Source organism: Bolinopsis microptera, chromosome 11 (assembly GCF_026151205.1).
Source record: "Bolinopsis microptera isolate Bmic1 chromosome 11, MBARI_Bmic_1.0, whole genome shotgun sequence".
NCBI lineage: Eukaryota > Metazoa > Ctenophora > Tentaculata > Lobata > Bolinopsidae > Bolinopsis > Bolinopsis microptera.
The window spans coordinates 7,000,448-7,023,805 of NC_087082.1; the positions used below are offsets into that span (position 1 = coordinate 7,000,448).

General features: G+C 38.4%; 3 protein-coding genes across 4 annotated transcripts in view; 1 reads left to right on the top strand and 2 right to left on the bottom strand.

Moving 5' to 3' along the window:
* The window catches only part of LOC134823008 (proteasome subunit beta type-1-B-like), a 96,633-nt gene extending 92,593 nt beyond the window's left edge, over positions 1–4,040 (top strand). For both annotated transcript variants that reach the window (XM_063834315.1, XM_063834314.1), the window contains exons 2-6: positions 953–1,054; positions 1,908–2,077; positions 2,886–3,042; positions 3,332–3,450; positions 3,634–4,040. In XM_063834315.1, the coding sequence (XP_063690385.1) occupies positions 976–1,054; positions 1,908–2,077; positions 2,886–3,042; positions 3,332–3,450; positions 3,634–3,801 (693 nt within the window). In that variant the 5' untranslated portion in view covers positions 953–975 and the 3' untranslated portion in view covers positions 3,802–4,040. The remainder of the gene's footprint in view (positions 1–952; positions 1,055–1,907; positions 2,078–2,885; positions 3,043–3,331; positions 3,451–3,633) is intronic.
* Positions 4,041–5,503: 1,463 nt separating this feature from the next.
* On the bottom strand, positions 5,504–22,977 carry LOC134822940 (uncharacterized). The gene is made up of 15 exons (XM_063834219.1): positions 22,198–22,977; positions 21,881–22,007; positions 21,368–21,474; positions 20,951–21,094; positions 20,624–20,785; positions 20,356–20,466; positions 19,946–20,066; positions 15,314–15,477; positions 14,948–15,102; positions 13,922–14,674; positions 12,299–12,977; positions 12,029–12,136; positions 6,997–7,149; positions 6,708–6,785; positions 5,504–6,459 (listed from the first exon to the last, which is right to left on the bottom strand). The coding sequence occupies exons 1-15, from the start codon at positions 22,903–22,905 to the stop codon at positions 6,217–6,219; spliced, it is 3,813 nt and encodes a 1,270-aa protein (XP_063690289.1). The 5' UTR covers positions 22,906–22,977; the 3' UTR covers positions 5,504–6,216.
* LOC134823477 (homeobox protein SIX6-like) lies at positions 16,587–17,414 on the bottom strand. The gene has a single exon (XM_063834946.1). The coding sequence runs from the start codon at positions 17,412–17,414 to the stop codon at positions 16,587–16,589; it is 828 nt and encodes a 275-aa protein (XP_063691016.1).
* Positions 22,978–23,358: the final 381 nt, after the last annotated feature.

Genomic DNA, 23,358 nt, shown 5'->3' on the forward strand with positions numbered 1-23,358 from the left:
TACCGATCAAGCTTAAGCTCATGGGATGCAGCTATTCTCTCTTCCGACGGTACTGTAAGCTCCCACCAGATTACTCTCTTGGAAGCTTTCGAGAAAAGAACCAAATCTGGTCTTAATCTGGTCGTTGCTATATCCGACGGGAATTTCAGCTGCTTATCCAGGTCTGCTAATACTATCCAATCAGTGGCCCCACTCAGAATCCCAAACTCACTGACTTTCGACCTTTTCACCTCCTTAAACCTCCCTCCTGCTGGAACAAACTCAATGGCTTTCCGGGTGACACAAGAACTCTTCCTCTTGTTGACTCTCCGCTCACAATGGAATTTAACTTGGTCTGCTATTTGTTTAAGCACCTTATCGTGGCGCCAACGGTATCTCCCTTGACTTAGTGCCACAGGACAACCAGCCAGGATATGCGGCACAGTTCCCAACTTGTCACCACACAGCTTGCACATCCCATCCTCATCCTTGCTCCACTTTGATGCTAAAGCTGGTGTAACAAGCGTGCCATTGAGTATCTAGTTTTTGGATTATATCGCGAGGCCAGCTGCTTTGACATCGGCAATCTTTATTTTTTATTTGGATTGTTGATATAAGCGGGATAAAAATGCTTTATTTCATTTCATTTCATTTCATTTCATTTCGATTCATTTCATTTCATTTCACTTCATTTCATTTCATTTCATTTCATTTCATTTCATTTCATTTCATTTCATCGTAAAATTGGTATTCTGTAGGCACAACTTATCAAGTTTTTAAGTATCTTTTAATAATTAAAAAAAAAGAAGTTAGAATTTTATCTTTTACAGCTGAGTATAATATAAGGGTTGAATTCAAATTACTTCAACTTTTTGGTGCTGTATATTGCGTGTGTGATATGAGCTATGAAAAATAGAAGTTCGATTGTAGCTATCATTTTGAAGTAAATAAAATTTGACGTAAATCATTTTGTAGCAAAGAAAACACAACATTGATATGGCAGTGTTAGTTGATGACCACTATAAGGTGCACCCTACTGTTCAACACAGATTCTCTCCCTACGCTCAGAATGGAGGTTTGTCTTGAGATATCTTCTCCTTTCTTAAGGGGGCATACACCAAAAATGTCCCGCCCAAATGACCTCATAGAAAGTTCAGTGACCATCTAGCGCACCGTTTCCACACCAAAAAATTGTTTAAGAATACATATTAATTCTGTAATCGAGCATTTCCTGGTTAAAGTGCATTTTTCGGAAAAGCATAATTTGTTTTATTGAGAGACTATTCACTATAAGTCAATCATTATTCATATCTGGCCGACACAAACCCCGGCCCTGTTTTGGTGTATACCCCCTTAATTACATTTATTGAGATTGGCAAAGAATAGTCTTCCTTTGATAAACCATAAAGTCACAGACAAAAAATAAAATCTCAGTTATGTCAGATTTATTCGAAATATAAATGATTTAAAGTTGTGAAATTACCGTAAGCTCACTTATTATAATATATATTGTACTGTTCTGTGATTGCATCAAGTCAACGTGTGCACCACATGCACAGTATTCTGAAGTGTATTTTCCAGTTCACACTTTGGTACTGTGTACCGACTCAGGATGTACCGTTCAATCAGAACAAGCAAATTGTACAGTTAATGTTAAATTGGAGAGTTTTAAATCAGGGTTTTATCTCAGTATGTGCTCCAGTGCGAATCGTTTAGGTAGTGTAGGAGGGAACTCTAATAAACTATAAAATGTCCATTTGTTTTGCAATTGTAATCATATAATCCACAGATCAATGTCGCGTAACAAAAGAATTATAGTTCACCTCCTTGACTGCATCTGAGTCTATAATTTATGATGCATTTTTATTATTTAATAACTATTAAAGTTTCAATCTAATCAATCTTTTACCGTTTCTTCATCCGATCAGGAACAGTGGTAGCTGTTGCTGGGGAGGATTTTTCAGTGGTTGGTTGTGACACTCGACTCAGTGAAGGATATTCCATCTTATCACGTGATGTTTCTAAAGTCAAGAAGATGACAAAGAGTGGGTTGTTGGGATGTGTTGGTTTCCATGGTGATGTGCTTACTTTGACTAAGGTAGGGGTTTCATCTCCATGGTGATGTGCTTATTTTGACTACCTTACGAGACATATTTAAATGGTACGAAAGTCGGTGGTTTTAAAAAAAAACACCATATTTTCGGACTACCAAAATTTAGGTCACCAATCACCATCATTATTTTCCTCAAATTATTTTTCATGTATTTTCCTTAATTATGACTTAATTGATTTACTATCAACTTTTCAATATAATAATTTATAAATATGATCCATCAAACAATTAATGGACACTATACTAGTATGCGATCATGAATTACTTTAAAAATGATTTTGGACACGTTCCATTAAAAATTAGCAAGCTCTGTCACTACTTTATTGGCCACGGCGGTGAAATTTCGGGATTAGTGGAAGATAACAAACACTGTCGGTCTCATATACCCTCTGGAGGATTATAAGTTAAGTTGAGGCTAACTTTCAAAGGCTCCGGAGAAATTGTTCACAAGATGGAACAGCTGATCAGAGAAGATTTTTTGTATTTAATTTTCTCAAATATTGGGTTTCATTTTTGTAAAATAAGGAGATGAAAAAAAATCCCCAAATAACATGATTTAATTTGGGGTACAAAATGTGGCGGTTTTCGGTAAAAATTCTCATATTTTCGTTCCCAAATCATTCAGGTCACCGGAATTATGTCGAACATAAATATGTCTCGTAAGGTAAGGATTTATTTTTAGAGGGTTCGTCACATTTAGTTTAAATATTATGCAACTGCAGTGCTGTTATTTTCACTGATCACACTATTACGTTTCTAGTCTGGCCTGCTTCTGTAATGTGTTATTTTTCAGAGTTTAGATGCCAGATTAAAGCAATACAAACACACTCACGGTAAAGACATGTCTTGCGAAGCAATGGCTCAGATGTTGTCTTCTACCCTCTACTACAGACGTTTCTTTCCTTATTGGGTTTACAACATGGTTGCTGGCATTGATAACAACGGCAAAGGTAATATAAATTAAAAATAAACTATTTATCAAATTGTGGCAACAAACTTGAAGTTCCACATTCACAAAAAGCTGATGTTTAAGGTAGGGGGGGGGGGGGGGGGGTTGGTTGATGTTGCTGGCAAGATTTGAGGGGAAGGGAGTAAAAATGGACAAAAAGTAAAATGTGGACCATTCCCAAAAACATTTTTTATCAAACATAAACACATGATAGAGAGACAATTAATAAACTTGTTCACTAATTGAACTGAAGTTCTCCTAAAATGTGATCACAACATCACTATTTTCAGGGTGTGTCTTCAGCTACGATCCTGTTGGATCTTACGAGCGTGAGACTTACAGAGCTAGTGGTTCTGCTTCTGCTATTATTCAACCTCTTCTGGACAACCAACTTGGATATAAAAACCAGGTCAGTGACCAATATGATACATAATAATATATACATATATAATATTAATATGATAGATAATAATACATAATATGACATTAATTATTATAACTGTTTATATTATAAGACTAGTATTTATTTGATTTTATCAATGATCAATGTTCGCAACAACAAGATGACCCAACAAATACCCCTTATTTTCAGTCGAACGTAGACCCAACACCTCTATCACGTGACAGAGCCCGTACCATGGTCCGTGACATCTTTGCTGCTGCCTCTGAACGTGACATTTACACTGGTGACGAGGTTGAGATTAGTGTGGTAGATGCTAATGGTATTGAGACCCAGCGGTTCCCCCTCCGATCAGACTAAACAGGGCCAATATTGAACCTCCGGGGTGACGGGACCTTTTCTAGCTATGACTTAATGTAAAAGAAAACTTCACAATTTATCAACTTATTCTTCAGTTGAAAAACGGAGCTTTTTGAGGAGAGAAGGGCATAGAATCTTTGAACTAGCTGAGCTAGAATGGTTAATATGGTTAATCAGTTGTTTGGATTTCTACCAATATTTGTTACATTTAATTATAGAAATTTATTGTGAAATCGTAATCGCTTGTGCTTTGTCTCCAAAATATTGTGCGAACATTTTCCAGATTTTCTACGATCTGATGAAAATCCAGTTACAAAGTCGCACACTTGATCGAAGTGCAAGCTAGCTTATGCATGAGCGAAAAATAATTTATAACTCGCAATTCTTGGTCATTCACTGATTCAAATTCCAAGTTATCAGTATCGAATCGTGATTCTTGAACCTCTGAAGATTTGGAGTCGACGCTCACGGGTATGCACACTCAACGGTCACTGTGTAATGTTGTAGTTATCGGAAGACGCGCGGTTTCGTAAAGGTAGAAATATAAACGAGGTTAGCTTTGCAGGGTGCGCGCGAGTACAATGATGCACGTACGTTACGTACGTTACGGCTTGGCTCCTCAAAAGGACATTTGATCTGCAATCTGAAGTGTATAGTACGGCCGGCAGTTTTTTTTTCTCTCCACTGGATGAGTTATTATTATATAGGTGGGAGAGAAGGGTTTTTGGGCCCGGTTATTGACTAAAAAGAAATTTGGAATCGGCTATAATTGTTTGACTTGCTGCAATGTTCTGATTTGTCGTAAAACTAATACTGCAATTCAAGATGGCAAATGGTTCGACACCCAATTCGTATAAAAAAGTCGCAATAGAATATCGATATTTAAATTTATTTACTGTAGTAGGATATTATTAAAGGTGAGAAATACTTTTTCTAGAAGTGAATGGGGGGGGGGGGGGGGGGGGGGGGGGGGCAACCATATTAAAGTATATTAAAGTATATCCCCGGGTCAAAATCGGAAAAAATCCTACATTTTAATATACTTTAATATACCTACAATTAGAAGATTTATATTCTTCGTTAAGATTTACATGATGAACTATATTTTTCACTCAGATTCGCAAGATAAGCCTGTTTTAGGACTAGTACATGAATTTCCATCCAGATTGGTCAAAAATTGGCTGAGCTATGAGCTTTAAAAAATATGCCCATATTTGGGCATACGCTTTTGCCCAAATTCGATAAAATGTCAATATTTTTTAATGAGACTAACTCTATGTGAAAGATATAACTCAGTGTTTGTTGAATATAGTGGATACTAAGTAAAAAGACATCCATGAACAAAATTGGGAAAATTGCACATAATATCTCGGTTAGGAATACTAGCCAAAATGACTTTATTAAAATTGAAATAACTCCATCAGTTTTCAATATTTTTTCAAGAAATTTTTGGAATCGATTAAGAATTGCATTTCAAGCTTATTTTCGGCAACAATTTTTGATGTAGGCCTCCAAGGAGATAGGGATATATTAAAGTATGTATATTGTAGGTATATTAAAGTATATTAAAGTATATCCCCGGGTCAAAATCGGGAAAAATCCTACATTTTAATATACTTTAATATAGTTCGACCCCCCCCCCCCCCAGTGAATTTATCGTTTTTACTGAAAGTAATATGGATAAAATAAACACATGGCTGTTGCTAATTTATTTAATCAAAATTACGAAATATTTACAGCTGAAAATATTCTAAATTTACTCAATCAAATTGAAAATAGGTTAAAAGTTAGTGATCACTGAGAAATATAAAAGTATTTAATATTTGTCAAAGAATAGGATAAATTACCACTATCCATTATTCGTCAACCAGGAATAAAATGTTAATCAATTGATCATACATATTTTTATTTAAAATTCAGTTACACAACATACTATAATTCAACAGCTGAGCCTACTTCTATATTATATTGCATATAATTGCACTACATATCAATAAATTACACAATATTGTTATAATTTTGACAAAATATGAAAAACAAGGGTCAGTAATAAAAATCAGAAATTTGTCGGTCAATGTTTTTGATGATCTACTGAGTTGGAAATTTGATTCGCCCGTGAAAAAGCTTCCTAATTCCTGTTAAGCTGTTAATGGAATGTTAATATATCATCTAATCTAATAATCATTTGATATATATCATACTATCGTACAAAGTCACAGGATTCGTTGTCATATCAATTATGTTGGTCCCTGTTTACTTTCAAGCATAATTTCAAACCAAATCTCGTAAATTACCGCTATTGCTAATAATCAGCGTAAGTTAGTGAGCGTAATACTAATACGCGTCGTGATCTAGCTGGAGTCCTAGAAGGGAAAGCTATACGAACGATTCCTGGAAATATAGTGAAATATCGCATCATAGATTCTTCTTGCCGCTGGACGAGTAGGATTTGACACTCTGTCTTGATCTAACACTGGACTTGGACGTAGCACTGCTTGGTCTAGACGCCGCCCTGGAGTGTAGACTGGGAACACGTGACCCAGCACGTGACCCGTCAGTACGGTGAGCGGACGTTTTGCTGAGGAGAGTGGCCCTGCTCTGATTTAGGGAGCGGTGTTTGGCGGTGGTTGCTCGGTTGAGGGTGGTGTTCACTTGAACCTGGATATTTAGTGTTTAGTGAGTGAAAACAGAATTGATTATATCATTTTAACGTCTAATTTTTAGAGTTTGCTAGATTACAAGTTGCCAGTGAGGTGGAGCTAACATAATCGTTACTCTAATATACATTTATAAGTTGGCGTTTTCTACCGATCATAAGTAGTCTCCTTAAATTAATAATAGGTGAAACAATCATGAAAATATAAAAACGTCAGTGTGAAAATATTTTGTATAGCAGAACAAATAACCTGCATGTCGTCAAATTTGTCTTTGAGTTGAGATTTAACAGCCTCGTCCAGTCCAAGGAAGCCAGCCTCACCAAACACCTGATAAAATTCATATTTATTGTGCTACTTTCACTATCCCCAACTCAAAGAATACTGAATAGAAATGAAGTCTCGAGATTTGATGTTTCCACATCAGTAAATGCCAAATGATCATTACGATAACACGAAAATTCAGTTTCAGCAGATCTGACTTCTGAGCATAAAAATTCTGATTAGTATTATTCTGATTAGTATTATTCATAATACCCACCTCCAGGATAGCACCGTCAGACAAGCGCAGGAAGTGTCTGAATAGCTCCCTCAGTCCGTCAAGATGCAGAGTATGTATCGACACATGCGTTGTTACATCCATCTTGAATTTGTCTACGTCTTTTGAGGCCGTGTCATCCCACTCTTCGGTGATCTGGGGAGATAAAAACGATGAATGGAGATAACTTATTTATATTTGGCTGGCAAAAGTACGTGCGTGATGCGATAAATACTGTGCGCGCGCTAAGATTTTACCACACTCGTTGGTAGCGTTAAAACTTTGTATATAAAATAATTCATGCGCGTTCTATTATTTTTTTTTTGCAGTAGATGAATCCATAAATTTGGAACATGGGCACATCACAGTATTGGCCGTATTTGAGTGCTGGGAAGGCTCAGTTCGGTTTTCTAAGATGGATATAGCCGTAAGCTAGGCCTAGGAGCCATCAAAAGTCGTATAAAATTACCCATGGAATGACCAGAAATGAACGAAAATGAACATTCTTCTCAAAGTGCTCAGAACGGTTTAAAATTGGTCGGAAAGTGTTTATATTAGTCCTAGGACCACTCAAACCAAGTTTGGGAATCACTGCATGTCTAGAACCGATGTTACCAATGTTCCAAAATGTTCCAATTTTGGGACAATAATCCTCCTGAGAATCCAGATTTTTGGAACATGGGCAATTCGAAGTATTGGCTGTATTTAAGTGCTGGGAAGCCTCAATTCGGTTTTCTAAGATGGATATAGGTAAAAACTAGGCCTAAGAGCCATCAAAACTCAAATAACATTACCCATGTTCATGGAATGAACGAAAATGAACAAAAATGAATATTGTCCTAAAAATGCTCAGAACGGTTTAAAATTGGTCGGAAAGTGTTTATATTAGTCCTAGGACCACTCAAACCAAGTTTGGGAATCACTGCATGTCTAGAACCGATGTTACCAATTTTCCAAAATGTTCCAATTTTGGGACAATAATCCTTCTGAGAATCCAGATCTTTGGAACATGGGCACATCGAAGTATTGGCTGTATTTAAGTGCTGGGAAGCCTCAATTCGGTTTTTTAAGATGGATATAGGTAAAAACTAGGCCTAAGAGCCATCAAAACTCAAATAACATTACCCAGGTTCATGGAATGAACGAAAATGAACAAAAATGAATATTGTCCTAAAAACTTAAAAATGCTCAGAACGGTTTAAAATTGACAAAAAGACGAAGACTGAACCCCGACACAACGACAAAATCCATTTTCATCTCCACCTGGTCCGTTAAAACGGTCTGTATAAAGAAGTCTTACTGTAGAGTAATTGAGTAGTTTATTTTTATATACAGATTTTATAATATACAGTATTTTATAACATACAGTATTTTTACTAGATAATAAACGTAGAATTTAATTTGCTGTTTACTAAATGACTGTTATCTTTGTTTTCAAAATACAAAGCACACTCAAATACAGCTAGTGATGTCAAAAATTTATATCAAAATATTGGAGGATTATTAAAACCAAAATATTTGCCCAATAAAATAATTTCTGTCTAATTGTACATAATTATGATTGCAACTTTAAGACCCTGTTGGATGAAAATATTGACTCTTTGCCACCATTTTTTAACCATTCTGAGCGCTTTGAGGAAAATTTTCATGTTCGTTGTTCATTCTATAAACTTGGGTAATATTATTCGACTTTTGATGGCTCCTCTAGGCCTAGTTTTTTATATCCATCTTAGAAAACCGAATTGAGGCTTCCCAGCTCTTCGATGTCCCCATGTTCCAAAAATCTGGATGCTCAGGAGGATTATTGTGACAACATTGGTAACATCGGGTCTAGACATGAAGTGATTCCCAAACTTTCCGACCAATTTTAAACCGTTCTGAGCATTTTTAGGACAATATTCATTTTTGTTCATTTTCGTTCATTCCATGAACCTGGGTAATGTTATTTGAGTTTTGATGGCTCTTAGGCCTAGTTTTTACCTACATCCATCTTATAAAACCGAATTGAGGCTTCCCAGCACTTAAATACAGCCAATACTTCGATGTGCCCATGTTCCAAAGATCTGGATTCTCAGGAGGATTATTGTCCCAAAATTGGAACATTTTGGAACATTGGTAACATCGGTTCTAGACATGCAGTGATTCCCAAACTTGGTTTGAGTGGTCCTAGGACTAATATAAACACTTTCCGACCAATTTTAAACCGTTCTGAGCATTTTTAGGACAATATTCATTTTTGTTCATTTTCGTTCATTCCATGAACCTGGGTGATGTTATTTGAGTTTTGATGGCTCTTAGGCCTAGTTTTTACCTATATCCATCTTAGAAAACCGAATTGAGGCTTCCCAGCACTTAAATACAGCCAATACTTCGATGTGCCCATGTTCCAAAAATCTGGATTCTCAGGAGGATTATTGTCCCAAAATTGGAACATTTTGGAACATATGTAACATCGGTTCTAGACATGCAGTGATTCCCAAACTTGGTTTGGGTGGTCCTAGAACCAATATAAACACTTTCCGACCAATTTTAAACCGTTCTGAGCATTTTTAGGACAATATTCATTTTTGTTCATTTTCGTTCATTCCATGAACGAAAATGAAAATGATGGGTAATGTTATTTGAGTTTTGATGGCTCTTAGGCCTAGTTTTTACCTATATCCATCTTAGAAAACCGAATTGAGGCTTCCCAGCACTTAAATACAGCCAATACTTCGATGTGCCCATGTTCCAAAAATCTGGATTCTCAGGAGGATTATTGTCCCAAAATTGGAACATTTTGGAACATTGGTAACATCGGTTCTAGACATGCAGTGATTCCCAAACTTGGTTTGAGTGGTCCTAGGACTAATATAAACACTTTCCGACCAATTTTAAACCGTTCTGAGCATTTTTAGGACAATATTCATTTTTGTTCATTTTCGTTCATTCCATGAACCTGGGTAATTTTATGCTACTTTCGATGGCCCCTAGACCTAGCTTGCAACTATATCCATCATTTACAATTATTTTTGGCACTATTTAGAGCTTATTAGGGCAAATAAATGCATGGGACACTTTTGGGACAATTTTGGGACATGTTCCAAAAATGTTCCAAAAATGTTCCAAAAATCTGGATTCATCAACTCTTTTTTTGACAATTAATGGAATTCAGTAGATGTTTTCTTCTCAAAGTGTGGGTATAAATCAAGAGGCTTGCATATAATGAACATATTGACACGGGTGCAGAGTTGAGTCTGTACGGAACCTAGTAGTTTCAGATCCTTGTTTAACTTGCCGTACAGCAAGGTCATCCACTACTTTAGCCCGGCGAGGCACATAACTCCCTCTACAACTCCATGACAAATGTTTCATATATACTAGCCGAGTTCACAAGTTATATCCTTGTGTTTGAGAAGAGCTCGTTAGAACTGCTTCCTTTCCCTTCAGTATCCCACAGTCTCTCGAGTTTCGTAACTGCCAGAGAACTCTCTTAAACAATTACTAGACTCGGTGATTATAAATCAAGAGGCTTGCATATAATGAACATATTGACACGGGTGCAGAGTTGAGTCTGTACGGAACCTAGTAGTTTCAGATCCTTGTTTAACTTGCCGTACAGCAAGGTCATCCACTACTTTAGCCCACTACTATGTCGCTTTTCAAAACTATGGTTATGCGCACAAATTTGATCCTAAATATTGCAAAAAGGTAGGTGCGTGCGCGGGTTTACATAGATCAATACTGTCTGGAGAAGACTACCCGGAGAAGGCCTTGTATTGTATGTTTATTGACTATTGTTTATGGTTCCTGAAAAATAGATTTGGCTGGATTATCACACATGATATTGATTGGAAAAACCTTTAATAAACAGGTAACGAACAGTGATTTATTGAGAGAAGTTTCACCAATACAATGATAGATCTCCACCGCTCAGGGTATACTAGATACTGCCGTAGTGCATATGTATTACTATCAGGCTTGGGAACCATGCCACAAGATGAAGATGATATGGTCCGGTAACGGTAAAAATGGTCCGGTTACGGTCGAAATCTAAAGGTACTGTTCCTGGCTACAGGCTCTCGCCTCTCATATTGCAATTAGTAATGAAAAGTTAAGTGGTCAAGCTGGTTTTGGTGAATGATGTAGATTTAAGAATATGGGATGTGAATGTTTTGAATTGACCCGATGCTTTAACTGGTTCCATGGTACACCGTAGTTACTAACTGAAAGTGATGAATCTAGGAATGAAGTTCCGAGCCAATTTCGCCATTAAAAGTTTGAAAAAGTGACCTCTTCAACTGTAGAACTGACTTATTAATCCTAGCAGGTAATTAACTCTGGATCCTCATCAAATTGATTCCATTCTAAATTCTAACCATTAACAACAAAAAACCATTAACAGATTTAAACTCCGTTTACCATTTGACATGTTCCAGTGTGAACGAGGCCTTCTCCGGACAAATTCTTAAAGGCAAGTCTTCTCTAGCTGAAGTCCGAACAGTATAATTTATCTGATAGTGTATTACTAAGGTGCTCTGCTGATAATTGTAGTAAAGTAATCAATAAATGCCAAAAAAATGACCCCTGACGAGGCTCGAACCGGGATGAGCTAGTTTACTAAAGCCGCCTTACCCGCCGTGCTACTAAAGGCTCAGCAGATTCACAATATGTAACTCTATAAAACTATATAAAAATACGCGCACGCAAGTAACTTTTCGTTATTTATGGATCCGAATAAAAGCGACATACCCACAATTCTGAGAAATAAACCTCGCGCGACATAAAGCGACATAATCGCAATTTCGCCCACACATTTGCTAGAACACCTCCTCATGGAATTGGAATAAACAGAGATAATTTAATAACATTCCACACTCTGACCTTACTTCTACCAGCAAATTTAAAGACTGGTTGCGATGAATTAAAGACGGTGAAGCCTTTAAAATGATCAAAATAAAAGACGCTGAAGCCTAACAAGGTAATTACTATAAATTACTAACTCGATAATTACTATTAATTACTAACTAGATAATTACCACTGCTTAGTGCTTACCTCCTCTTCCCAGACGTAGTCGTAGATAGCTGTTTTTCGTCTCTCGCCCTCCTCGCCTCTCCACTGTTCTGCTTTTGTCACGATAAAGTCCAACTCTGCGTGGCTTATCTGCAGTAAGTAATATTTTCGTTAAGCTTAAAATATTTATTTTCCGACTGTTCACAGTAAAAGTGTTAACTTGTTGCATCTATTTTTCACACACACAACATTCAAACTTTAAAGAAACATAAATACTGATATTTTTTCTCCAAAGTATTGAAATTTGCTAACCTCTAGATCATGTGGGACAAAGAAATCCTCGTTTTTTCCAGTAAGTCTTACAAATATGTCCAGCAACCTCCCGTTCAAATGTATCCTCAGGTAGTACATGTAAAATATCACACCACTCAGAAATGAAAGAAAGAAGTAGATGAAGATAGTAAGAAAGGCCCCGACTAAACCGTTACTTTCCTTCCTGTCAAACACCTCGTATAACTTAAAAGCGTCCCCGACGATCCCCTCCATCCCAACTTCAGTAGACGGTTCATATCGTCCCGTCATGCAGTCAATAATCAGCACGATCAACCAGTCAAAGAAGGTCATCACACCGAATGCGGAGATGAACTGGGAAGCTATGTTTGGGAAAAATCCCATGAGACGATAAGAAACAGCTGCAGTGGTTACCAGGGCTATGAAGAACATGATGTTTGACATCGGACCCATGACGACTAGCGCAATTATCTTGAAATAATCCAGGGTCTCCGAGAAGTATATCAATTCGCACGTGTACCACTTGGGTTTAAACTTGGTGACGGGCACGTCCCAGATTTGTAGTAGTATATACTGGCCAACGTAGTGAAGTAACATTCGACCAAGACCAGCAACAAACAGAAAGAAGATAAGGGTCCAAAACTCGGGGGTTTTGAACTTGCTGACCCCAACTTCTGTCAGCATTTGTAGGTACAAAAACCTGTGGTAAAGCTAATCGTTGTCAATAGGTACTAGGTAGGTTATTGTTTGGGATGCACAATCATGTTATCATCAATACTTAATATATTAAAAGTTTCACTCTTGATACACTGAAAACTCATAATACACTGAAAACTATAGATGCCAAATGACACGATTAAGGTGATGGAAGTTTGATTTCGGTCGGAGGAAGTCCACAGCAGAAAGCTTAACAAAACGAAAAGTTGTATTTTCAAAATCCTGTCCCATTTTCAAATATGAAATTTTCTGAACAAAAATTAGACAGATTGAATGAACTTTTTGCCCAGAAACCAATTAGTCAGTTAATTGATGATGGTATGAAACCAAATTGAGGTACTGGGAGTCTAAATCCCGAATAAAATTGCAAAATCATATTGTCCCAATCTCTGTCCCATTTTCAGTTTTTGCAGATGAAATTTCCAGGACCGAAATTTTACTGTTTTGCCGGTTTTTTTTCACCCGAAACCAATTAGTAAGTCAACTATAAATGCCAAATGACACGATCGACTTCGAGGTGCTGGAAATTTGATTTCGGTCGGAGGACGCCAACAGCAGAAAGCTTAACAAAACAAAAAGTTGTATTTTCAAAATCCTGTCCAATTTTCAAATATAAAATTTTCTGAACACGAATTTGACAGATTGGAAGAACTTTTTGCCCAGAAACCAATTAGTCGGTTAATTGATGATGGTATGAAACCAAATTGAGGTACTGGGAGTCAAAATCTCTGGAAATTTCATCTTCAAAGACTGAAAATTGTTTAAGTTTTCTGCTGTGGGTTTCTTCTGACCGAAATCAAACTTCCAGCACCTCAATCGTGTCATTTGGCATCTATAGTTGACTTACTAAAATCCCACACTGTATACAATGTAGGTATACATGATACTTTTATAATACAATACAGTATAGATACAAAGATCACGAACCTAAATCTCTCATGAGTAATCTTCTTCCTCTTGCCTTGATCACAAAATGGCACTTGTACAGCAAACTTGAACTCAGCTAGCTCCTCAGCGCTGGTCAGGGTTTTCTTGACCGTAACATTTGTTTTCATCAAGTTAGTTCGAGGTAACATCTTATAGAGTGAGGTTTGATAGGACTGCATAGGGTTCTCCCTGTGTATCTTGTAATACAGCCCCTCCTTATCCTGCACCTCTTTAAACTCGTTCTCGTAGTCGTTCTCAGGATCCTCCTGCTTTTCAGACTCGTCTCCCTCACTCATCATCTCCTGTGCAGCTGTGAAAGGTCGTGATATTTGTGTGGCGTGCACATCTGCGCGCATACTCTGCACCGAACCACATCTTTCGTCTTCATTCGGTAAAGTGTGGTCCATCATCTTGTCCTCACCGGTCTCATTAGTAGTGGACACGTCAGCGGGCTCGTATCCGATAGTGGACCCACTATCCGCTCCCTCAATAATGGGCGGGTTACCGTCTTTAGGCGGCTCCCCGTCTTGTAGTCGATCAGGGTAACCGAGCAGGGAGCTTGTGAACTGTAGTTCTACCTCAAACTCTTTCTGACCGCCCATATACCGGGGTAACTTGATTACCTCAACGTACAGGTTACACAACCAGTTATCAATGTCTGTGGCGATCAGACGCTCGATTTTGTCGTGTGATTGGACGCGGTTATCAACTTCACCTCGTAGCAGTGGACATTTGTATTTCCCTTCTATCACACTGAGGTTTTTACAGGTATAAAGGTATAAAGATGAGGTTCAACCTCGGAGAAATCGTTTTTTGGTTAAAATCATTGCAAATTAAATGTTCAACTTAAAAAATTAAAATTTAACTTAATGACATAACCACGATCACAGTGGCGTAATGTTGCCTGTTGCCCCCCCCCCCCCCCCCCACAGCGGCGTCAGCGGGGCCGTTCGTTACGCCATTGCACGACCATCGCAATGACTTTCATCAACTAATTTGAATTTCGTAATAAAAACTATCACTGACCTGCACTCTTTGTCACAGAGAGGAAATGCGCCCCATGCAACCACTCTATCGGTAGGAACCATGGGTCCACGCAGCAGAAACACTTCAAATACAAATACCATACTGGGTCTGATGTCGGGTACACTGGGACACACTGTGAACACTGACTGTTCGACCTGGAGGGATGGGTTAGAGGGGGGTTCCTTATTTTGGAGACAATCTGGTGGTTTTAATTTTACTAATCGGGATTGTCGAGAAGATGATTTTTACACATTGTACATTGTGCAAATGTTCGTAGAATACAGAACAAAACAGTTCTATATACTTATATAGACCAGTTAATTACAAAGTTGTTTGATAAAGCAAAATGCCAAGAATGCGACTAACTGGAAGCTCTATAGAATGGAATGCTCCGTCGTGAGAGAGAGGTAGCGTGCTCCCACTCCACTGCTGACCAGTCAGGTTGCTCCACCTCATCACGTGGCCTCCTATTCTATCGTACATGGAAACCAGAACCACGTACCGGCCCCCGGGCAGCTTATCTTTTATACCTGGCAAGAGGAACTGGTTATTTCCTGACAATTTACCACGTGACACCGGCCCCCGGGTAGCTTATCTTTTATACCTGGCAAGAGGGACTGGTTATTTCCTGACAATATACCACGTGACATGTAGGAGAAAACGACCAAATTTAGAATTTTTTCAAGCCGGAACTCTCCAGAATTATGATTTTCGTTTGTCAGAACTGATCCGGATTTGTTTCAAGCTATTAAAAAGCATGTTTTCTGTACATTTGGATAGGCTGTTGTGTAGTGTAGTTTGGTTGGTTTATAGATTGCATCTAGACCAGGGAAGAAGAGACAAGGGCATTAGGGTTTTTAGGTTTTATAAATTATTCTCCAACTTTGTGGTGATGGTCAACAATAGATTACACATAATGAACTATTCAACATAAATTAATAATTAGCATTAGAATATAAAATACATTTCATCCGCTAAAACAATAATTTTCAAGAAAATTAATCATATTCTCGCTGTTGTAGTGAGTATTCACCCAAACAATGGATAAAACAGATCTTCTCTTAGATGGTGCTCCTCTGAGAGCTAAAATTGCTCAGATATAAATAAGCGTGACAACAACTTTTTTATTAAAACATATAAAACAATTTAATGTAATCGTCAAAATTAAATAAATCATCAAGTAAACACTACTATCTTGGTTTGAAAACCATGACAAAAAGAATATCGACGGAAAGCCCGAAAGACAACACAGATGTGTTTAGGCACGTGATTATTAATCACGATCTTTGCTATCTGGCTGGATGCTGATAAGTTATGTTCTGTCACTCGTCACGCGATATCTACGCGATATCCACAATCATCATATCTGACACTTCTTTTATTTTAGATAACATTTTGATTGTGTATAACAAATAAGGTAATGTTAAAGTTTTCTTAAGCTAACAACTACCACCAAAATAGCGAAATTGTATAACTAATTGGTGAAAACGTAAATTTCACATCAGTAATTCGAGTTATTCGAGTTAGCACAGTCTAGCTAGTACACAAAATTAAAATTCATCTCCAGTATGATTTTAACTACGAGTAAACATCTTCAAACAAACCACATTCCGAAATATCTGTACAGCTCTTGCTGCTATTAAACAGTTTCGGGGTTCCCACTGTAAGAAATGAAGCCCGAGTAGGGGGTGTGAGTGAGGATTGTGGGTGATATGAGGCCGTGAGTGGGACAGGAGGTGTAGTGACTGGAAATAGCGGGTGAGGACACCACAGCTCGCATGAGTGGCGGGGGTGACGTGGTGGTGGAGCGGTCAGGTGACATGATGAGAGTCTTGTTGCTCTTAGTGAGGGCTGCCCGGTCACGCTGCCGCCTGTTCTTAAACCAGTTGCTGACTTGAGTTGCGGTTAAACCCGCCGTGTTGGCTAGTTCACGTTTGGTGTGCGGTGAAGGGTATGGGTTCTTGCTGTACCATTCCTTCAGAATCGCACGAGACTTCTCTTTAAAGCAATGATTCTGGATCTTTCCATCCCAGATGGTTTGTGGGAGTGGGAACTTCTTCCGGACCCTGTACTTGTCTACAGCACCGAGCGCTCTCCCGCGCAACTTCTCCGCCTCGTTATAGTGCGCCTCATTCCACAGATATTGCAGCTTCTCGTGACTGTCCCGTGAAAAGCGGCAGTTCTCAATGATAGAATACAACTCCCTGTACTCCTGACGATGGAAGCACACCACAGCACGCGATCTCATTATCCTCTCGTTCTTGTTGAACTCTTCAATCTGCGCCAGAGGCAGAGACCAGAGGAAGCGGTAGAGACGGTCAATGTCTCCACTACTCTCCAGAGACTCACACACACTCGCAACCTGTTCCACAGTGAAGTGGGGGAAGGTGTTCTCGTCTGGGTAGGAGGTTATTACTGAACATTCCATACCAGGGGGCGAGGGCTCCGTTTTCAAAGTATAGTTCATCCTGAGATAGAGGGTACTATATCAAATAAAAGATTTTCAATATCAAGTTATTAGAGCTTTCAGGATGTCGTGAAAGATGAGGCAAAAGTCAAGTTGTATGACATTTTTTATGATCGAAGACGAAATACAAGTTTGAATATAGAAATTAAATAAGAAAGCCAGCTATTACAACCAACAGAGTTTCCGATATTTTCTGCAAAACTTCTTTGTCTTAATATTATGCAAAATTGCCACAGTTACACATAATAAAGTAAAATATACTAGGAAACGATGCATAAAATACAAGCAAACAAATAATAAATGCCAATCAATAGCAAAGAACAAAGGGATGCCGTTAAAATGTCTGTTGAAGTTTAGCTTTGAGGTTCAGTAAAATATCACGAGGTAAATCACGTGATCGTTTGAATGCTCTGATGAACCTTACCGCCACACAGCACGTGCTGTTGCCTTGGTGACACGTGGTCTTTCCCAGTTAGCTATATTGGAGACCTAATTCTGGTCCCGGACTGTGTTTTCTCTAATGCGTGTCTTAGTGCTGCATGCTGTCAGCCAATCATTGCTGAAATCCGCACCACATGACCCAATCTCGCGTTTCCATTGGCCGAGGAAGGTCGTATAATTGTATTGAAGCAGTGAGTAGAGGTTTGCGACTGAAATGCACACCACTGATAGATCCCTCAATAATGACTATTCACCAAAAATTTTAAACCGTGGAGCAGAGAGCAGGGCTTTTAGCACGTCAACAGGAGGGGACCAGGCTTATCCCAACGTTATTAGCCCTCTGTAACACATTAAATAGCAATTATGGGGAGCACAAGGGAACGACTGGCACCCACAACCCCCACCGTTAATTATCATGGCTGATACGGTATCTCCTGCAAGCTTGAAACGTCATTAACCATCACTCTTGTATATTTTGGGCTGTCAAACAAAAAATGGTTATTCCGACACCTAACTCATTATTAACTAATCTTATTGTCATTAAGATCAAAAGAATGCCCTAATTACATGGTTCAAATATTTTAAGTGACCCATTAAGCTGCCTGAACCATTGCAGAGAGTGAGAGAGAGAGAGAGAGAGAGAGAGAGAGAGAGAGAGAGAGAGAGAGAGAGAGAGAGAAAATGGTCCGATCTGAACCTGCTCTCCCAACATCCCAGTTTATTAAAGCCACCCACCCTAAGGGGTAGAGAAGTGTTGAGAGGACGAAGTGGGGCTGGATCCTCAGATTCTGTCAGAGTGATCGCCGAGGTTGTGTGAGGTTTCAGGTTAGACTAAGTGTTAAGTCGCTATCAGACTGCATGGTTACACTAAACCTGAGTCCAAACCATAAGCCTAGTATTTATCAGGGAAACCTAGTAAACTTATCACAATTCTGTGGACGTTTAATACTTTAATAGAAAGTATCTGTCACAGTGTCAATAGAATTTAAAATGGTTCATTATTCCAAAGGCCCATCCTAAGGATTATAATTGAGACGATAAGTCTTTTCTCCGTATCTTATAACAAGACTTCTTCTGAGTTATACTGGATATTTGCTCCCCTAGTTATATTTCAGAGCGTAGAGTTTTAGTAGCTGACTTCTTCTGAGTTATACTGGATATTTGCTCCCCTAGTTATATTTCAGAGCGTAGAGTTTTAGCAGCTGACTTCTTCTGAGTTATACTGGATATTTTTAGCAGCTGACTTCTTCTGAGTTATACTGGATATTTGCTCCCCTAGTTCTATTGTAGAGCGTAGAGTTTTAGTAGTTGGCATGCTGCCCTGAGCTGAGGTGCCCCTAACTCACCCCCAGGTCCCACTTAGATATTGCTGTAAACACCATTAAACCTATTAGTGACGTAGAACATGTCGTATATCACGTGTGGAGCCTGCGTCACGTGAGCAGTATTCACTTTGTTAGAGGGAAGTTATTGAGAGTAACCATGACAACCACACACTTTATGTAATTAACTAGCGGGTCTGTGGCTCTTGTGCCTCGTGTCACGGCAGATACAGTAGATGTAAGTGATATATCAGGAGATAAGTAGCTAGGTTAGGTTTGATTCCAAGTTCCAGGGCACTAACGGGGCGGGAGAATATGCCTGTTTTCACACGTGACAACATTACAAGAAGGGTACGCTGCTACTTAAATACGAAGCAGAAGCCAATATTCAGCTCCAATTATGTCCTTAACAATGCTATGGGAATTGAGACTACGAAAATCTAATTAAAAACGCTTAGTTAAATTACAATATTTTCAGCATTCTTCCACCATGTCAAACTTTCAACATTTTAACATTAACCTTTTTATAAATTTTAAATTAGTGACAGTGTGCATGTTTAGAGATAATAATTCGGTATATAAAATTATAATTTTGTCCTTTGACTGAAGTATAAAATCAGGGTTGATCAGTGACCACAATAATATACATTAATCGATTGACTTATTGATTTTAACAATATTTTAAGACTTCAGTACTATCAAATCACCCTGCCAATATTGCATACAATGGTAATGATAACTATGGTAATTTACGGAGTATTAACATACCTCTAAGGCATCTGAGTTTTATCTGGACGGGTTGGGGGGCCTTGTTCCAGTCCACCTTCCACCTCCTCCCATTATTACCGCCGTATTGGGAGTCTGCTAGGATCAGATCTCCATACATCGTCTGAAGAACAAGTGACAAATTATCTTTATTGTGATAGAGTTTATAATGTTTCTTATCTATCATTAATGTCTGTCAGCTATCTGTTTGAAATTCAAACAGTCCTCAACTCAATTTGTTGTAAAGTTTTGGATTTAGAATTGAAATTTATATATAACTATAGGGATCGGACTTTTCAACCTTACATTACGACTATGTAAACAAGATCGGACATTTCAACCTTACTACATTACGACTATGGAGGGGGGGGGGGGGGCACTATGTAAACAAGATCCCCTTAGTGCTGACAAACCTCCACTTCAGCTCTCCTGGTCTGTAAAGCGTACAGAAGCTGGGACTGCGCTTTACGGTACGCTGTTTGAACCTCACTGTGGTACAACCTTCTTTTCGCTGCTATTTGTTTCTGGAATATGTACATTTATCTAAAGACGGGAAGTATTGGGAATAATAGGCGGCAAACCTTGTCTGATACTCTGATCTTGTTGTATTTTAAAATCCAATAAAAAGTCATCAGATCTAGATCACACTAAATCACACTAAATCACACCACTAGATATAACCTCTTTTCTAGCAAGTTCCTCCCGCTTCAACTTGGCCATGTCCCTGACTTGGTGTTTAGCTAACTCTTCTTTCTTCACAACCTCGTCTTTACGTCTCTCGTGGAGCCGAGACTCTTGGTCCTGGAACCTGACGTGCTCTTCACGCAACCTTTGTTCTTCAGCCTACATGATACTTACTTTAGGTTACTTGATACTTACTACATGATACGGGCAGATTGGGAATTTCTCAACATCAAACTTACCAACCGCACCCCATATTTTGTTGACATGATAATTAATTATCTATAATAATTATCACATAATTACTGAAGAAATTTAATTACAAACCTTTATCTCATCTAAAGAAATGTTCCCTATCATCAGAACATCCTCCTTGACTTCCTGCTCAAATTCCAGCAAGTAATCGTCCCGGCCCGCAATGTCCAGTTGTTGCTCGACTGTGTCTGGGATCCTCTTATCGGACATCAACTCCTGAAATAGTTTGTAACACTCCTGAAATAGTTTGTACGGTAACATTCGTTCAAATTGTAACAAAAGGTCATTACCGTCCGAAGATCTATATTGTCTACGAATTACAGATCTCTATATAAAATACCAATAAACCGCGTGTTTCTGTTAAAGGAGTCAGTAATCACCTCATCTGGAGAAAAAACTTTAAAACTGACGAAAATACCTTTTTCAAAAATCATAAAATCCAAACGTAAGATTTAATTAGATTGGTTGTCAGCTCTATCATCTACATACCTTGGGTGGTATGTCAACAGCAAGCTGAGTGGGAACACCGTGTAACTCTTCCAACAATTGGGGGAGGTCAACCTGGTCACGTGGGGTCACTATATCATCACCCTCCTCTGCAAAATATAAGGGATGAGGGGCTGGTCACTATATCATCACCCTCCTCTGCAAAATATAAGGGATGAGGGGCTGGTCACTATATCATCACCCTCCTCTGCAAAATATAAGGGATGAGGGGCTGGTCACTATATCATTATCCTCCTCTGCAAAATATAAGGGATAAGGGGCTGTTGGCATTTTGTCTTGTTATGATTTTAATAAACATGTATATCAAACAGGGGCGGAGAGCCCAACAAATCCGACCCTTTATTAATTGGATAATAATAATGGAGCAAATCTATTAACTTAAACATTATGTGATGATAGAATATACGAATCAATATCATGATAAAGAAGGGCCAGCAGCTCTAGTTATCTAGCTGTAAGGTGTAAGGTATTTTCAGACACTATATTGTTACTTACGACCCATGTCTTTTGAAAACACCTCTATTTTAAGAAGTTCCTCCCCTTCGTGGTCCTCTTCAATAACAAATAAGTTATCACTTGATGGCATCGCAGGGAATGGTTCTAAATCAGGGGTGAAAACACTCTGAAATGTTAGTTAAATTGGATTTTATATCTATACCATTCACTTAATTTGATTCTTACTGTCAGAGTCATATTATATGCACATATGACATAATATAAATAAGCCTGGGCTGCTGCTGTGCATTGTGTCGAAGAAAATGTACCCAAAAAAATATAACTCTATAAAAAACATCAACAAGAAACTAACTTACATCAATTTGCTCATCCTCCTCGGTCTCCATCTCTAAGATTGTTACAGCTGAAGCTCTTCTATCTGATACTGTCTCAGTATTCCCAGTACTATCTGGTACTGGTACATCAGGCACTGGTTCAAGACTCTCAACTTCTATGGAATTGACTATTGGTGAGTCGTTGAAACCAGCTTTTCTGATTGAGTGCTGAGAACTAGCAGATCCTGGTCTTTGAGAATTTTCAGATCCTGGTTTTTGAGAACTTGCAGATCCTGGTCTTTGAGAATTTGCTGATCCTGGTCTTTGAGAATTTGCTGATCCTGGTCTTTGAGAATTTGCTGATCCTGGTCTTTGAGAATTTGCTGATCCTGGTTTTTGAGAGCTTGCAGATCCTGGTCTTAGAGAATTTGCTGATCCTGGTCTTTGGGAACTAGCTGATCCTGGTTTTTGAGAACTAGCAGATCCCGGTCTCTGGGAACTAGCAGAGCCTGGTCTCTGGGAACTTGCAGATCCTGGTCTTTGAGAACTTGCAGATCCTGGTTTTTGGGAACTTGCAGATCCAGAAGGGGGTGATTGATTTTCATTTATAGGGCCCCCAGGAATAGGGCTAGACACTTGGTCCTGAACTTTTGGATCTTGAAGCATATTACTAGGACTGACTGATCTTGAACCGTTCTCATTTTTTATTTCATTAGCATTTTGTGGTTCTTCTGATCGCTGTGATTCCATTTTCAAACGCTTTCGTTTAGAGTCATAGTTAGAACCTAAAATGGTTAGTATTCTTAATAATAATTCTTATTCTAAATAATGAAATCAATTGATTCAGCAATCTATATATTTAAAGCTAAAATGGAGGTCAATATATTTAGGTAACATCTTGTTCGGTGCTCGGGAAATTGATTAGTTATGAGAAGGATCAAGTTTGAAATTAGCTGAGAGGTAGCTCTGTGAATGAAATAGAAGACTGGATATACGGTCTAAAAGTTAAAGTTAAAGTCTATAAATATCAGAACGCTTTCGTCGTTCTTTTGAAATTGAAAATAATCTGAACTATTTCATTGAACATCTGTTTACGATTTGTAACTATGGAATATGGATACTATCTAGAATCTCGTTTCTGAAATCTATTATTAGCAAAAAGTCTCGACAATGTTTAGACATCTGTAATCATCTGTCCTATAC

Excerpts from the sequence above, each read along its gene's own strand:
- LOC134823477 (XM_063834946.1), bottom strand. The coding sequence starts at position 17,414 with ATGAACTATACTTTGAAAACGGAGCCCTCGCCCCCTGGTATGGAATGT.
- LOC134822940 (XM_063834219.1), bottom strand. The coding sequence starts at position 22,905 with ATGGAATCACAGCGATCAGAAGAACCACAAAATGCTAATGAAATAAAA. Across the intron at positions 20,067-20,355 it reads CCAGGAGAGCTGAAGTGGAG|ACGATGTATGGAGATCTGAT; the intron begins GTTTGTCAGCAC and ends CTTGTTCTTCAG. Across the intron at positions 12,978-13,921 it reads ATTACTCATGAGAGATTTAG|GTTTTTGTACCTACAAATGC; the intron begins GTTCGTGATCTT and ends GCTTTACCACAG.